The 17,226-nt window shown below is 39.9% G+C and overlaps 2 protein-coding genes across 3 annotated transcripts; both read right to left on the bottom strand.

The window, feature by feature from the left end:
• Positions 1-181: 181 nt before the first annotated feature.
• LOC125892717 (mucosal pentraxin-like) lies at positions 182-9,567 on the bottom strand. Of its 2 annotated transcripts, none has more exons than XM_049582880.1 (5): positions 9,557-9,567; positions 3,656-3,710; positions 1,765-1,867; positions 1,370-1,667; positions 182-1,096 (listed from the first exon to the last, which is right to left on the bottom strand). In XM_049582880.1, the coding sequence occupies exons 2-5, from the start codon at positions 3,708-3,710 to the stop codon at positions 878-880; spliced, it is 675 nt and encodes a 224-aa protein (XP_049438837.1). In that variant the 5' UTR covers positions 9,557-9,567; the 3' UTR covers positions 182-877. The 2 variants fall into 2 exon arrangements, with proteins under 2 accessions (XP_049438837.1, XP_049438836.1); XM_049582879.1 differs by lacking the exon at positions 9,557-9,567 and adding an exon at positions 3,931-3,963.
• Positions 5,846-16,632, bottom strand: LOC125892718 (mucosal pentraxin-like). Its single transcript, XM_049582881.1, has 4 exons — positions 15,225-16,632; positions 7,729-7,831; positions 7,339-7,636; positions 5,846-7,055 (listed from the first exon to the last, which is right to left on the bottom strand). Exons 1-4 carry the CDS (start codon positions 15,277-15,279, stop codon positions 6,837-6,839), a joined length of 675 nt encoding a protein of 224 aa, XP_049438838.1. The 5' UTR covers positions 15,280-16,632; the 3' UTR covers positions 5,846-6,836.
• Between the last annotated feature and the right edge of the window lie 594 nt (positions 16,633-17,226).

Here is a 17,226-nt window from a genome sequence, read left to right as displayed (position 1 = left end):
CTTCCTTATTGCGATTCACAGTGGTGTGTTTTCTCTTGTCTCCTTCCTTGCATGCAATATATGGCTTCAGATTCCAGTAATTTGGAAATGTAAAATATTAATTAAGGACTCTTAAAACTGTCTTATAAGGTATACTGAACTTATAAAATTAGACTTTGAGCAGCTTCATCACAATACAAAATTAGAGCGTTTACATGATATTCACTTTATTATTTACAGTGTTCTTTTTTACATTTCATTGTTGATCTACAGAAGTTATTAAACACAATACAACTTTACTTCAAAACTTGGAGCCTATCCCAGCTACATCGGGCGAGAGGCAGGGTACACCCTGGACAGGTCGCCAGACTATCGCAGGGCTGACACATAGAGACAAACAACCATTCACGCTCACATTCACACCTACGGACAATTTAAAGTCACCAATTAACCTAGTCCCCAGTCTGCATGTCTTTGGACTGTGGGAGGAAGCCGGAGTGCCCGGAGAGAACCCACGCTGACACGGGGAGAACATGCAAACTCCGCACAGAAGGGCTCCCACGCCCGGGATCGAACCGGCAACCCTCTTGCTGTGAGGTGAGAGTGCTAACCACCACACCACCGTGCCGCCCCTATAGAAATAATGTTCTTTGGAAAAAATAACATAAACTGATGTAATTGAACTTTGTTTTCCTCTACAGTATGGATGGATTTATGATTGCACATTAAGTACATAAAAAAAGAGAAAAGTCACTCTTTTGCAATAATATGATGAACAAATACTGCAAAAGATAATAATATCAACAACAGATCTTTAGAAAAAGATAAACAATCTTTAGGAGTTTTTTTCTTCTTTTTTTTTTTTTTTAATTTCACTTTTTTGTTTAACCTGAAAAGTTTAACAGTTGGACTCTTGTTTATTTTCTATCAGCACCCTCCCTACAGTCTGGAACTCCAGTTTCCCCCAGTTGAGCAAATTTCCCGCGGTGAAGTTCAGTTTATCCATATACCGCTTGATCATGCATGGGGAAAGGGTGTAGTCCCACATGTGGACGTCAGACAGCATGCCAACAAAAGACTGATTAATGTCAAAGCCTCCGCCATGGGAATCCTGCTCCTGTGAATTTGCAGACATTGAGATAAGAGAGACAGCTGTTTTATATAATACTGTATTTTTTTCTGGTGTATTCTTTGAACACATAGTAATAGTGAAAAAGATAATTAATATATTTCCCATAATGTCAACCCTCAGCACTTTGGGTTGGTTGCTTGGTCCGACTAGCAAACCAGAGCCTGTATATCAGACAACTTGGCAATAAGACTGAATAATTAACTGTCTCTCTCCAGAATTACACACATCACTTTTAAGTATATTGATTAAAAACTGTACCTGTCCTAAAACAATTATGATGGGCCCGCTGATGTCGGATCCAGAGCTGATGAATTTCCTACTTGAGGGCTTTCCATCTAACCACAGCTGCCCCAGTCCAGATGCAGAATCCCATGTGGCACAAACTGAGTGCCATGTGTTCAGATTGTTGTCCTGCCCTACGAAGTCTGCAGCACTATTCCTGATATAGAGATCAATCCTATCGCTTGCACCCGTCTTGAAAATCAGAAATTCATTGGAAGCAGAGGGTGTGGCCAAAGAGAAAAGACTGTAATCTCTACGGAGGTCTGTAAAATACCTGTAGGCATTAAAAAGACATTATCATACATGGTAATTGTTACTATAGAGATAGAGATACAATGGGTTGTTTTGTTAATTTGCATATTCAGCACTACCTGAGACAGACGGTCACATCCCTCAGATACTGTCTTGATGTTGTCAGCCTCACCTGAGCTGAGATGCTCTGTTGTGGGAAGGTGAACATTTTACCTGATAGATCTATAAAAAAGAGAGAAATTCAAAATCAGAAAATCACTGGATGAATTGTGGTAGCAGGTCTGAAACATGTTGAGTATATGTTGCCATCTGGAGAATCACAACACAAGCACAGCAAAGATGAACTTTGCCCTCTGCACTACCGGCCCCTCTGCCCTTATCATGTTCCTTGTGATTCGCCACTTCTCATAGAAAATTAATTGCAGACCGGCCAGCCTGTATGCCGAAAAACAAAAAAAAGAAGAGGCCGTTGTCCAATCACAGTGCCAAGATACTTCCCCTCTTGCCTTCACCCACCCACGAAAACAAATATTTGCAATCGGGGATGATTGAGACGCGACGTGCACCTCCAAAAAATTTGCAACCGCGCATCAAGACAATATAGACCCAATGCAGACCGCAAGATCTATGATTGGTCCTTCAAACTACATCATTTCCAGCATTTCACAAGGTTTCACTTCCTGCTGCAGTACCACAACACCACCATTTTCAAAAGTCTCTATTGTGATCAACTGGTTGAGCCATTCAACTGGCGTACAGACCATCGGCGCAGTTGCCTCTCTTCGTCTTAACATTTGTAATAAGAGCATTTATTGTTCAATGTCAATCATTTCGAGCTCCAGCAACAGTCTTTCTCTCTCGGCCGCCATCTTCACTGTGACTAGAGCAAAGCCGGAAGATGAACAAACAATGAATGAGCAACGACCAGAGACACCACAGAGTCTAGGTAGGTATATAAAAGAACACCGCACCCCCAAGCACTTTGGCGGGGAATTGCATAGCGGCATAGACCAACAGGACGCAGAACTATGATCGGCACACAGCAACTGCAGAGTGTACGGAGAAGCATAAAGAAACTTTGAGTTAACGGTAGCCTAACATTACCAATGAATTTGAAAGCTAGCCTGCTTGTCATTTAAGTTGGTAAAGTAAGCTGTCCTTGTGTCACATATGGTAATTGCCAGGATTCACATAGGTGTTTTTTTAGCCACAGCATCTTACAATTGTTCCCAGTGAGGACAGAACATAAGCAACAGCATCCAGCTACCTCAAGAAAAAGTGCAGCTTCTGCACTTTGTAGAAAGGCACTGGTCTTGTCACTGCTGCTCCTTTGGCTACTGTCTATCCTGAGCTGTATGATATCAGTCAGAAACTATCACCACGAAACACATCGGCTGGACACTGAATGTTGCTGCTGGTAAGAGTTGTGCTTTTATCACTGCACACCTTGTAAGCTTGTTGTTAACTGTATAATCAACCCTCACTTAATATAGCGTAAGGTTATCTAGCTAACATTCGTGTCAAGATATTGCTGTTATAGAAACATACCCACATGTAGTACATTACTGAAAAAAGCACTGCGAGCACTTTATAAAGCATTGGGAAGATACATTCTCCAGTGCCCTGCAACTGCTTTTCTGAATTAGAAAAACAAGATGCGGACACATGTTCTTAACGCGACTTTCCACAGGCTATTACATAATGGCATATCTGGCTAAAAAAGGGAATGCACGCACTACAAAAATTCCTAGAAAGAGAAATGACCATGCCTCTGACTGTCTCAATCCTTCTGGACAGTCAGCTGATATTGACACCAGTCATTGAGGATCAGCACAACTGAACTTGGAATGATATGTAATTTCAGAGCAATGTTTATGTATTGGCAAGTGAAATAAAAAAGATAAAATGACACCAACAAATGGCAATACATATGTGCGTATCTGTCTTGTGATCATTCATTTTCCTTCATTTTGCTTTTCACAATGTAAAATTAAAAGGGGTTTTTTTTACCTTGAGGAAGAGCAGCACATGCTGTCAGCATCACCAGTAGGAGCAACAATGCCATCTAATACAAAGACAAATACACACAATACAAAATGGTGAGGGTTAATGCAAGGATAATAATACTGTAAAACCTTCTCTACCAGTGTGTAATAGACTGCAAGAAGTTTTCTGTTTCTTTAATTGGTCTGCTACAATATAGAGTACAGGTAGAAGAGGGGCACATGTTTGTATATAGTGCAGTCATGTTAAATTCCTCTATTTTCCAGTCGTGTTGATCTTACCTTGAGTCCTGTGTCAGAATGTTGTGTGCAACAGTGTATGGGACTGCGAGTTTTATACTTTCGCTGCTTCCTCATTTCAGTTATTAGCTGTGTGTTTTTCACTTGTCTCCTTCCTTGTACAATATATGGCTTCAGATTCCAGTAATTTGGAAATGTGGAATATTAACTAAGGGCTCCTAAAACTGTCTTATTAGGCTTATAAAACTTATCAAAATAGACTTTGAGCTGCTTAGTCACAATGCAAAATGAAAAACAAACAAGATAAGTCAGAACCGTAAACAACACAATTACATTTAATAATGGAAGCAGGTGTTTTTTAACCATGGTATTGGCGTTCCTGTATAAATGGCAAATTCTGTTGGTCAGTCAGTATTTGTGGGTCCCATGACCCCTTGACTTTATGCCTACTGTAGTGCCACAAGCAGGTTCATATTAGTGGTTTTGAGTGAAATGATATGGATAGATTGCCACGAAATTTGGCAGTCCGGACAAGATTATCTTAACTCCTCTGACAGTACAGCCTTATCTCACTTCCTCAAACAACAAGGACAGACCGCTCACGTGTACGTCTACATTTATCTTTTTATTATATTTATTCATCGTTTCACATCCTCAAGATAACCATCAACATAGTGTGTATTATTTTTGTGGTTATTTATTATATAGTCAAGGACAACTCTCCACCTTCTTGAACAGCTTGCTGACATGCTTAAGTAAGATAGTGAACATGATAAACATTAAATGAGAAGTTTGGCACGTTTTAAGCAGATATCCCATCAGCTGAAGCAATAAATTCCTCAGTGCGTGCTGCATTGACGGCAGTTTCCTTCTTGCACAGCCGTCATTTCAGTGCCTACATGTACAAGGATGCATTGCGCCCGAACTACTGAAGCTCAAAACCCAAGTACTTATATGTAGTAGTTACATGTGATTATTTGGTACTTTAATTTTGCAGCATTGTCGATGAAAGCAAACAAATTTGTCCACACACTACTAAATTTTCTTTTTTCCCCTGAGACTTTTCCCTTTTTGGATTTAGAGCCCATAGCTAGCCTAGTTAGGAAGACTCAAGACTACTGTAGCCATCACTAGTGATATCTTAACAGAGTTTTGATTCAGATGTGATCAACACTGCTTTGTTTAACCGTTTGATCTCAGTATTTTCAGCCTCTGTTCTTACAATACAGGAAACAGTATGGCAACCACTTGTTGTCGACAAAATGTCATAGAACAACCAAAAAGTAATACAATAGGCTGCAGTAACAGAATGTATGTTTATATTTGATCAGCTCTGCCTAGTTGTACCTTTTGATTATAGTTATGTCTAGCTCTTCTCTTTGTGTCCGTGGCAGCAGCATATGAAAATGCAGAAGTGCAATCTATAGTTCACAATCCCTGTGAAATGACTTTTTTAACTACTGGGATGTTAATCTTTAGGTCAGCTAACATTTGGTGTGGTGGCTGCATACGAAAATGCAGACGTACAATCTATAGTTCCAGGCCCTCAGGAAGTGGCAGGGCTTTGAAGCCTATTTACATAGCAGCCAAACCGTAATTTTACCAGCATGCTTGCTCGACTGGAAGTAGCTGGCTCAGCCAGCGGAAGTCTCTACTCTGCCTGCTCTATGGGCCGCGCAGTCAAAGCTGTTCAATGAGGAATGGGACACGCTCTCTCACCCAACAGGAGCTCTGGGGTATTACACAATACACAATGTAACTGAAGCTGCAATGTTGGAGGGTCACATTAGATGGCGCTAGAAATAAAGGGATGGTGTCCACTCAGGTGCTTTTTGGGTGCACTCAGTTTCCAGTAATTTGGAAATGTAAAATATTGACTAAGGACTCTTAAAACTGTCTTATAAGGTAAACTAAACTTATAAAATTAGACTTTGAGCTGCTTCATCACAATACAAAATTAGTGTTTACATAATATTCACTTTATTATTTACAGTGTTCTTTTTTACATTTCATTGTTGAGCTACATTAAACACAATACAACTTTACAACTTCACTTCAAAACTTTAAATACAACACTATTAAGACCATTGGAAGACAAGTGAAATGAAGAATAGAGAATGTGGAGCAATCAAAAGAGGAGGCATACACCGATCAGCCAAAACATTAAATGTAACGTTGATCATTTTGTTACAATACAATGTTCTCCTGGGGAACTTTTTGTCCAGAAATTCATGAGGATGCCACTTAATGGGCTTCACCCACCCAAACACCTCTGCAGGTCAAGTTTCACTCCTTATGGCAGCAGCACTTCCCAGATGGCAGTGACCCCCCAGCAAGAAAATGCACCATGCTGCACTCCAGAAACTGCTCAGGAATGGCCCAAGGAATGTGAGAAAGAGCTAAAGAGCTTAGCCCACAGCATTGTTTGGGTGGGTTGAGGGCATCAAGTGGCATCCAGATGAATGCCATGACAAAAAGGTCTCCCAGCAGAACATTGCATTGTACCAAAATGATCAATGTTACTCACTTCACCCACCACTGGTTTTAATGTTTTGGCTTTTTGGTATATACAGTACTCCTAGCTACTGCCGAGAGGCACACACAATGTGAAATATCTATAAAAATAATATTCTTTGAAAAAAATAACATAATACAATATAATTTGAACTTGTTTTCATCTACAGTATGGTCGGTTTTAATTTCACAATCACAAATTCATCTCGCAAAATTAGCTTTGGTTGGGTTTATGATTGTACAGTAAGTACATGAAAAAAAGAAAAAGAAAAGTCATTCTTTTGCAATAATATGATGAACAAATAAAGCACAAGATAATAATATCAACAACAGATTTTTTTTTTATAAAAGATAAACAATCTTTAGGAGTAAGGAGGAGTTGTTGTTTTTTTTTTTAAAAAATTATTTTCATTGATTTTTTTAACCTGAAAAGTTTAACAGTAGGGCTCTTGTTTATCTTCTATCAGCACCCTCCCTACAGTCTGGAACTCCAGTGTCCTCCAGTTGAGCAAATTTCCCGGGGTGAAGTTCAGATAATCCGCATAGTCCTGGATCTGGCATTGGGAAAGGGTGTGGTCCCACATGTGGACGTCGGACAGCATGCCAACAAAAGACTGATTAATGTCAAAGCCTCCGCCATGGGAATCCTGCTCCTGTGAATTTGCAGACATTGAGATAAGAGAGACAGCTGTTTTATATAATACTGTATTTTTTCTGGTGTATTCTTTGAACACATAGTAATAGTGAAAAAGATAATTAATATATTTCCCATAATGTCAACCCATTCCTGTAAAGGAGACATCAGCACTTTGGGCTTGGTCCGACTACCAAACCAAAGCCTGTGTATCAGACAACTTGGCAATAAGACTGAATAATTAACTGTCTCTCTCCAGAATTACATACAGCACTTTTAAGTATATTGATTAAAAACTGTACCTGTCCCAAAACAATTATGATGGGCCCGCTGATGTCGGATCCAGAGCTGATGAATTTCCTACTTGAGGGCTTTCCATCTAACCACATCTGCCCTACACCAGACGCAGAATCCCATGTGGCACAAACTGAGTGCCATGTGTTCAGTCTGTAGTCCTGCCCTCTGAAGTCTGCAGCACTATTCCTGATCGCGAGATGAATCTGATCGCTTGCAGCCCACTTGTAAATCAGAAGTGCATTGTCAGCAGAGGGTGTGGCCAAAGAGAAAAGACTGTAATCTCTACCGAGGTCTGTAAAATACCTGTAGGCATGAAAAAGACATTATCATACATGATGATTTTCACTTTCAGAGATACAGTGGGTCGTTTCATTAATTTGCATATTCAGCACTACCTGAGACAGACGGTCACATCCCTCAGATACTGTCTTGATGTTGTCAGCCTCACCTGAGCTGAGTTGGTTTGTTGTGGGAAGGTGAACATTTTACCTGACATATCTATAAAAAAGAGAGAAATTTAAAATCAGAATGTGATAGGTAAATTCTTAAAGTTTCTGGTAATAAACTAATAAAATCACTAGATGAACTGTGGTAGCAGGTCTGAAACTTGTATGACAGTGTATGTTGCCATCTGTAGAACCACAACACAAGCACAGCAAAGATGAACTTTGCCCTCTGCACTACCTGCCCTCAGCTGCTGTCTGCCCTTATCATGTTCCTTGTGACCTGTATGCAATTTGTGTAGCAGATATGCATTCTGGCATATGTGCTGGAATGATTTGTCACCTTGAAGGAAGCAAAAAGCTATTGATGGCTTGTGAGTTTGACCAGGTGTACAGTACCAAAGTCTTAAAGCAGGAAGTAGCAGCAATACACCAACAAGCATTGAGTATGCCAAAAAGCAAAATAAGAGATTCACCACTCACAGCACAGGATTCTTCCCCTCTTGTCTTCACCCACCCAGAAAACTAATTTTTGCAATCGGGGATGATTGAGAAATATTTAATGTCGTTTTTAGAGGCAGTAGCCAGGATATGCAAATCGAGAGCAACACTTTTGACCTTGATTTTATCCCACTCATACCCCATTCTCACTCAAGTGACTGTTTCCATACATGAGGAACAGTCTTTGAACTTCTTTGCAAAGGTAAATGAACTGAAGTGGAGTGGACAAAGTTAATGTTAGACTAACATTACGAATGAATTTGAAAGCTAGCTTGCTTGTCATTTAGGTTGGTAAAGTAAGCTGTCCTTGTGCCTCTGCATGTCCAGACTTCTCCATCATTCCTTCTTGACAGTCAGCTGACATTGACATCAGTCACTGAGAATCAGCACATAGTAATTGAACTTGGAATGATAGGCTATGTAAGAATAAAATGACACCATAAAATTGCAATCCTAGGTATCCAGGTATATGCAGAGTGAAAATAACATGAAGTGCTCATGTTGGCATAAGATTTGATTTTGGCCGCACATGTAGATGAGCTGAAAATGTTTTCAGCACAAGGTGGCATTTCAAGATTTCTTCAAAGTTGGCAAGTCTGTCTCCCCTCGCCCTACCTTGGACTTATTTACTTATTCTGACTGCTGACTTGTTACTGAAGGTAAGGCTGCAAACTGACCAAGTAATTGTCTTCATAGATATTTAATATTATACTTTTGTTCTGTATTGATATCCCTAAATTAATTTAAAAAAGGATTATGTCTATGGACAAAATTGGTAATTGACTTGAGCTAAATATTTGACATTGTTGCTATTAATATAAAGGTCATGTTTGTTTCATCCTGTTACAGTAAAAAAAAAACAAACTTAAAATACTCAGGAGTGTACAAAGAGGTAACAAAATCAAAGATTATCAGGCTCCTGTAAGGCAGACACATTTGCATGTAGCTGTCTTGCGATGGTTCATTTTGCTTTTCACAATGTGAAAATAAAAAGTTTTGTTTGTTTTTTTACCTTGAGGAAGAGCAGCACATGCTGTCAGCATCACCAGTAGGAGCAACAATGCCATCTAATACAAAGACAAACACACACAATACAAAATGCTGAGGGTTAATGCAAGGATAATAATACTGTAAAACCTTCTCTACCAGTGTGTAATAGACTGCAAGAAGTTTTCTGTTTCTTTAATTGGTCTGCTACAATATAGAGTACAGGTAGAAGAGGGAAACATGTTGCAGTCATGTTAAATTCCTCTATTTTCCAGTCATGTGTTGGTCTTACCTTGAGTCCTGTGTCAGAATGTTGTGTGCAACAGTGTATGGGACTGTGAGTTTTATACTTTCGCTGCTTCCTCATTTCAGTTATTAGCTGTGTGTTTTTCACTTGTCTCCTTCCTTGTACAATATATGGCTTCAGATTCCAGTAATTTGGAAATGTGGAATATTAACTAAGGGCTCCTAAAACTGTCTTATAAGGCTTATAAAACATATCAAAATAGACTTTGAGCTGCTTAGTCACAATGCAAAATTAAAAACAAACAAGATAAGTCAGAACTGTAAACAACACAATTACATTTAATAATGGAAGCAGGTGTTTTTTAACCATGGTATTGGCGTTCCTGTATAAATGGCAAATTCTGTTGGTCAGTTAGTATTTGTGGGTCCCATGACCCCTTGACTTTATGCCTACTGTAGTGCCACAAGCAGGTTCATATTAGTGGTTTTGAGTGAAATGACATGGATAGATTGCCATGAAATTTGGCACAGACAGTCCGGACAAGATTACCTGAACTCCTCTGACAGTACAGCCTTATCTTACTTCGTCAAACAACAAGGACAGACCGCTCACGTGTACATCTGCGTTTATCTTTTTATTACATTTATTCATCATTTCACATCCTCAAGATAACCATCAACATAGTGTGTATTATTTTTGTGGTTATTTATTATATAGTCAAGGACAACTCTCCACCTTCTTGAACAGCTTGCTGACATGCTTAACTAAGATAGTGAACCTGGTAAACATTAAATGAGAAGTTTGGCACGTTTTAAGCAGATATCCCATCAGCTGAAGCAATAAATTCCTCAGTGCGTGCTGCATTGACGACAGTTTCCTTCTTGCACAGCCGTCATTTCAGTGCCTACATGTACAAGGATGCATTGCGCCCGAACTGCTGAAGCTCAAAACCCAAGTACTTATATGTAGTAGTTACATGTAATTATCTGGTACTTGTCGATGATTCACAGCAGTGTGTTTTCTTCTTGTCTCCTTCCTTGCATGCAATATATGGCTTCAGATTCTGGTAATTTGGAAATGTAAAATATTAAATAAAGACTCTTAAAAGGGTTATACTCTTACTGGGTACACTAACCATACAAAATTAGGCTTTGAGCAGCTTCGTCACAATACAAAATTAGAGTGTTTACATGATATTCACTTTTTTATTTACAGTATCCTTTGTTACATTTCATTGTTGAGCTACAGTCGTTATTAAACACAATACAACTTTACTTCAAAACTTGTTTGATCTTGCTTTAAATACAACACAACTGAGACCATTGGGAGACAACTGAAATGAAGAATACAGAATGTGGAGCGATCAAAAGAGAAGACATATACAGTACTCACAAGCTACTACTGAGGAGCACACACAATGTGTAATATCTATACAAATAATATTCTTTGGGAAAATAGCACATACTGATGCAATACAATTTGAACTTTGATTTCATCGGTTTTCGGTTGGTTTTAATTTCATAATCACAAATTCACTTTGGAAAGTTAGCTTTGGTTGGGTTTATGATTGTACAGTAAGTACATGAAAAAAAGAAAAAGAAAGAAAGAATTCTTTGCAATAATATGATGAACAAATATAGCAAAAGATAATAATATTAACAACAGCTTTTTAAAACATGATAAACAATCTTTGGAGTTAGGAGGATTTTTTTTTGTTTAACCTGAAAAGTTTAACAGTAGGACTCTTGTTTATCTTCTATCATCACTCTTCCTTTAGTCAGGAACTCCAGTTTCCTCCAGTTGAGCAAATTTCCCGGGGTGAAGGTCAGATAATCCGCGTAATTCTGGATGTGGCATTGGGAAAGGGTGTGGTCCCACATGTGGACGTCAGACAGCATGCCAACAAAAGACTGATTAATGTCAAAGCCTCCGCCATGGGAATCCTGCTCCTGTGAATTTGCAGACATTGAGATAAGAGAGACATCTCTTTTATATAATACTGTATTTTTTCTGGTGTATCCTTTGAACACATAGTAATAGTGAAAAAGATAATTAATATATTTCCCATAATGTCAACCCATTCCAGTAAAGGAGCTGTATGTAACTCTGGAGAAAGATAGTTGATTGCTGATATGTCAGACATCAGCACTTTGGGTTGGTTGCTTGGTCCGACTACCAAACCAAAGCATCTGTATTTGAAAACTTGGCAATAAGACTGAATAATTAACTGTCTCTCTCCAGAATTACATACAGCACTTTTAAGTATATTGATTAAAAACTGTACCTGTCCCAAAACAATTATGATGGGCCCGCTGATGTCGGATCCAGAGCTGATGAATTTCCTACTTGAGGGCTTTCCATCTAACCACATCTGCCCTACACCAGACGCAGAATCCCATGTGGCACAAACTGAGTGCCATGTGTTCAGTCTGTAGTCCTGCCCTCTGAAGTCTGCACCACTATTCCTGATCACGAGATTAATCCTATCGCTTGCAGCCTCCTTGTAAATCAGAAGTGCATTGTTAGCAGAGGGTGTGGCCAAAGAGAAAAAACTGTAATCCCTACCAAGGTCTGTAAAATACCTGTAGGCATGAAAAAGACATTATCATACATGATGATTTTTACTTTCAGAGATACAATGGGTTGTTTTATTAGTTTTACATGTCCAATACTACGTGAGACAGACTGTTAAAGCACTCAGATCCAGTCCTGATAATACCAGCCTCACCTGAGCTGAGTTGGTTTGTTGTGGGAAGGTGAACATTTTACCTGACAGATCTATAAAAAAGAGAGAAATTTAAAATCAGAATGTGAAAAGCAAATTATAAAGGCTTCCGGTAATAAACTAATAAAATCACTAGATGAACTGTGGTAGCAGGTCTGAAACTTGTATGACAGTATATGCTGCCATCTGGAGAACCACAACACAAGCACAGCAAAGATGAACTTTGCCCTCTGCACTACCTGCCCTCAGCTGCTGTCTGCCCTTATCAGATTCCTTGTGACCTGTATGCAATTTGTGTAGCAGGTATGTATTCTGGCATATATTGTGCATGTCACAGTCTGCTTCTCTCCCTCACCTGCTCCTGGTAAATTTCCATTCACCTGCACCCTGCTAGCCAGCCACGCCCCCCCCTCATCAAGACAACCCCTCTCACCTGCCTCCACAGCTGCAGCTCATCAGCCTATCTGCCTGGTATTTAAGCCTCTCCAGCACACACACTCTTTGCCAGATTGTTCTTCAACTTCATGCAAGACATTCCAGCACTCACTCTTGGCTTGATTTCCCAGTACCGACCCTGCTTGTGCTTGTTGTCCTGGTAATCACCTCAGCCTTCTGTCTCCGACTCTGAGTCCTGCCTGCTCCCTTCCTGGTTCTCGTCTGCTCAGCTCTGTGGCTGCACGGTGCTACACCAATCCTGCTTACCTCAGCTCTCCTCGTTCAGCAAGTTACTTCAGTCTTCACTCCACTACCAGCCTCAAGAGAAACCCACCTGCACTCACGGTACAGTCCCCAACTCTCAGACTGCTCAAGTGCCTGCTCTCGGGTCACTCACTCGCTGCTGAAACTACAAGCAAGCTAAACCCAAAGACCCCAGAGCTGTTGCCTATTTGTGTGAGCAACAAAGGTCATTACCAACTGTCTGCCTGTCTCAGTGTGCTGCATTTGGGTTCAATCACTTTCATTTCAATGCTGGAATGATTTGTCACTCTGAAGGACGCAAAAAACTGATGACGTCATATGAGCTTGACCAGGTGTACAGTACTTAAGTCTAACAGCTAGAGCCAACAGCAATACACCAATGAGCGTTGAGTATGCCGAAAAGCAAAAAAAAAAAGAGGACGTTGTCCAATCAGTGTCAAAGGTGCTACTGTCTATCCTGAGCTGTATGATATCAGTCAGAAACTATCACCACAAAGACGGAAAAGCCCATTTGTGGGAGCGTATCAACTGGACACTGAATGTTGCTGGTGAGGGTTGTGCTTTCATCACCGTACGCGTTGTAAGCTTGTTAATTGTATAGTCAACCCTCACTTAACATAGTGTTGTGCTCGTGTTGGCATAAGATCTGATTTTGGCTGCACATGTAGATGAGCTGAAAATGTTTTCAGCACAAAGTGGCGTTTCAAGATCTCTTCAAAGTTGGCAAGTTTGTCTCCCCTCGCCCTACTGTACCTTGGACTTGTTTATTTATCCTGACTGCAAACTGACCAAGTAATTGTCTCCATACATATTCAAGATTATGCTTTTGTTCTGTATTGTAATCTTTAAATGAATATGTCTATGGACAAAATTGGTAATTCACTTGGCCTATATATTTGACATCTTACTATATAATGACGAAAACTCTCTGTGGGTGTCTGTGTGTCTGTTCCACGTTTTTCTCTTCACTGACTTGGTCAATCCATGTGAAATTTGGCACAGTGGTAGAGGGTCATGGGAGGATGTGAATGAAGCAAAATTACATGAATTGGCCAAAGGGGGGCGCTATAGCAACCGATTGAAATTGCAAACTTTGAATGGGCATATCTCATGCCCCATGTCATAGAGACATGAAACTTTGCACAGAGATGCCTCTCCTCATGAGGAACAAATTTGCCTCAAGAACCCATAACTTCCGGTTATATAGATTTTCCGCCATTTTGAATTTTTTGAAAAACACTTCGATCGATCTCTTCCTAGGAAGTTTGACCGATCTGCATGAAACTCGGTGAACATAATCTAGGGACCAATATCTAAAGTTCCCTCTTGGGAAAAGTTGGAAAACTTACTAAAACTGAGCTTCTATGAGGCAATGAATATTGCGGAGGATGTGGCTCATCACATAAAGGTGTATAACATCTCAAGGGTTTCACCAGGCATATGACCACACATAATCTGAGGGGACCCCTCCATTATTGACCCCATCAAACAAAATGGGGGTGCTAGAGAGCTAATTTCTTATCTAGGCCGAACCGCCATATCGATTTTTACTAAACTTGGTAGATATGTAGAACAGGAAGCCTCAAGGTGACTGGAGAAATGTAACTCTAATTAGCAACTGGGTGGCGCTATAACAACAGAAAAATGCTTAAAAATGGCTAAAATGCGACCGATCACAGTGGCTCCCCCTGTGGCCAAATATTGTTGTTTTTTTTCTAATTTTCAGTCATGGTATGGCATGCTGCTGCAACAAGGGCTAGCCGCACCTTTCCCATGTGAACTACCAGTGCGTCCCACTTTTAAGTCAATACAACATATGAACACTTTAACATAAGACCTTTCAACGTGCTACCTCAACTACTAATGTACAGTTTTAGCCCACTAACTATCCCACTACTGGCAATGGTACTACTGTACTTTCAATAAAGCAATCGTACTATCAAATTCACAAAAACTCTTGTCTGAATACATTGCTCTTCTTAATGGGTTCAGTTGACTATTTAATCTGCAATTTTCTATGAGCTGTATCCCAAACACACACCATGTGAAACTGTACATGGGCAACTGTGCACTCAATGGTTATGGACTAGTTGTTATTAATATAAAGGTCATGTTTGTTTCATCCTTTGACAGTAAAAAAAACCCTTAAAGTTCACACAGAGGTAACAAAAATCAAAAGATATCAGTCTCCTGTTAGACAGATACATTTGCATGTTATCTGTCTTGTGATCATTCATTTTCCTTCATTTTGCTTTTCACAATGTGAAATTAAAAGTTGTTTTTTTTTACCTTGAGGAAGAGCAGCACATGCTGTCAGCATCACCAGTAGGAGCAACAATGCCATCTAATACAAAGACAAATATACACAATACAAAATGGTGAGGGTTAATGCAAGGATAATAATACTGTAAAACCTTCTCTACCAGTGTGCAATAGACTTGGTGGTTGATGAATCCATAGACAAAGAGGGAACCTCCCCAGAGTCTAGATGTGGTGGTAGAGGTGATGAAGAGATGAGATGAGAGGAAAATGGATTAGCGCTGATGAGTAGAGGAATGAGCCTTTGTAGAGCTTGTCCTGGACTCTGGATACAATGGCTGAAGCTGATCGGGGTGGAGGAGGGCTTGAAGATTCTGCCTAAAATGATGGCTGACAGCAGCAGAAAAGAGAGCAGATTTAAAATTTTGCAGTGGCATCCTGATTGGCTGAGAGAGATTGCTAGCAAAGTTTGATTGGATATAGTCAGCTGATTAGAGGAAGCAGTGGAAGTGGGATGGAGAGAATTTGATAACTACAAGAGTGACCACCCATAATCAGCTGATTAGAGGAAGCATTGGGAGTGGGATGGAAAGAAATGTGAAAGGATGAACACAGAAAAAGTCCTGAATGACATAGTACAACTCTGATGAGAAATGTGTGGTAGGAATATGTCTGGAATGACAGCTAGGGAGCCACTAACTAGTAGATGATGATAGATGCGAAATAAGTGTTGAAAAGGAAAGCAGTAAGGCAATGTGTAGAGGTCTAACTGCCAAATAATATAAAAGCCACAGATGAAGTAAGCTGTGACAACAGAAATAATAGTGATATGCCAGAAAGGAAGGCTTAAAAGTGCAAGGGTCTGCATACCGTGGGTGTCTATATGTTGAACATAATAAAAGGTCAACAGGGACCAAGTGAAATAAAAGGTCATAAGACCAACTGCAATAAAATGTTAAAAAAACAAAACATTAAGGTCCGGAGACCAAACATAAATTACAGTCAGCAATTTTCAGCATGACAGCAACAGAAATTAAGGGTCTGATGACCAAACTGAAATTACCGTGACTGGTGCAAGTTCCTAGTGACCTGGGCCTATATGTAGAACATAATAAAAGCTCAGTGAGGACCAAACATAAATAAAAGGTCGTAGACTGAACAAAAACTAAGGTCATAAGACCAACTAGTAAAATAAGGTCCGGCAACCAAACAGAAATTTAAGTTATCACTGACAAACAGAAATGCTGGTCCGATGAGCGAAAATAAATTACTGTGTATAAGTATAAGGTCCTCTAGACCTTGGGTGCACAGACTGGGGTCCTAAAGACCATGTATAGAACAAAACAAAAGGTCAGAAAAGACCAACAAAAGTAAAAGGTCATAGACCGAACAGAAGCTAAGGTCAGAAGACCAACTTATTTAAAATGGTCCGATGACCAAACAGAAATTAAGTCCACATGACAAACAGAAATTAATGGTCACGCAACCAACAAAAAGTGTTGCATGGGGTGCCGTGGACCACGTATGAGCATTCAGAGGGCGGTCCCGAAGACCTTGGGTGTTGGTGTATACAGCATGAGGTCCCACAGACCATGATGGAGCATTTGCGTGAGGTCCCGAAGACCATGGGTGTTAGAGCATACAGCATGAGGTACCACAGATCATGATAGAGCAATTGCATGAGGTCCTGGAGACCATGGTGTTTGTGCATACAGCATGAGGTCCTGCATACCGTGAGTGTGCATTTGCATGAGGTCCGGAAAGACCATGTAAATGAGTGAGAAGCATGATAAATGCAAGCAAGGTAAAAAAGAATTGAACCAATAGAATTATGTTTATTTATGAACTTTAATAAACGAGAGGAGAATAGGTCCCAAGACCAGCAGATAATAAATCAGCAAGACAGAAATTTTGATAAGATAACCAAGAGGACATAATCATGGGTGATGCATGATTGTGGATTTTAAAGTGATAAAGGTGAGCAGTTAACAGACAAGCCGGTGTTAGTGCATGCAGAATGTAGTTAGAGGAC

This window comes from Epinephelus fuscoguttatus, linkage group LG8, assembly GCF_011397635.1.
Source record: "Epinephelus fuscoguttatus linkage group LG8, E.fuscoguttatus.final_Chr_v1".
NCBI classification, from domain to species: Eukaryota; Metazoa; Chordata; class Actinopteri; order Perciformes; family Serranidae; genus Epinephelus; species Epinephelus fuscoguttatus.
The sequence above is the reverse complement of the archived record's forward strand: the minus strand, read 5'-3'. Positions and strand labels throughout refer to the sequence as shown.

Excerpts from the sequence above, each read along its gene's own strand:
- LOC125892717 (XM_049582880.1), bottom strand. The coding sequence starts at position 3,710 with ATGGCATTGTTGCTCCTACTGGTGATGCTGACAGCATGTGCTGCTCTT. Across the intron at positions 1,868-3,655 it reads ATGTGCTGCTCTTCCTCAAG|ATCTATCAGGTAAAATGTTC; the intron begins GTAAAAAAAACC and ends TCTTTTTTATAG. Across the intron at positions 1,097-1,369 it reads TCATAATTGTTTTAGGACAG|GAGCAGGATTCCCATGGCGG; the intron begins GTACAGTTTTTA and ends GCAAATTCACAG.
- LOC125892718 (XM_049582881.1), bottom strand. The coding sequence starts at position 15,279 with ATGGCATTGTTGCTCCTACTGGTGATGCTGACAGCATGTGCTGCTCTT. Across the intron at positions 7,832-15,224 it reads ATGTGCTGCTCTTCCTCAAG|ATATGTCAGGTAAAATGTTC; the intron begins GTAAAAAAAAAC and ends TCTTTTTTATAG. Across the intron at positions 7,637-7,728 it reads GATGTGACCGTCTGTCTCAG|GTATTTTACAGACCTCGGTA; the intron begins GTAGTGCTGAAT and ends TCATGCCTACAG.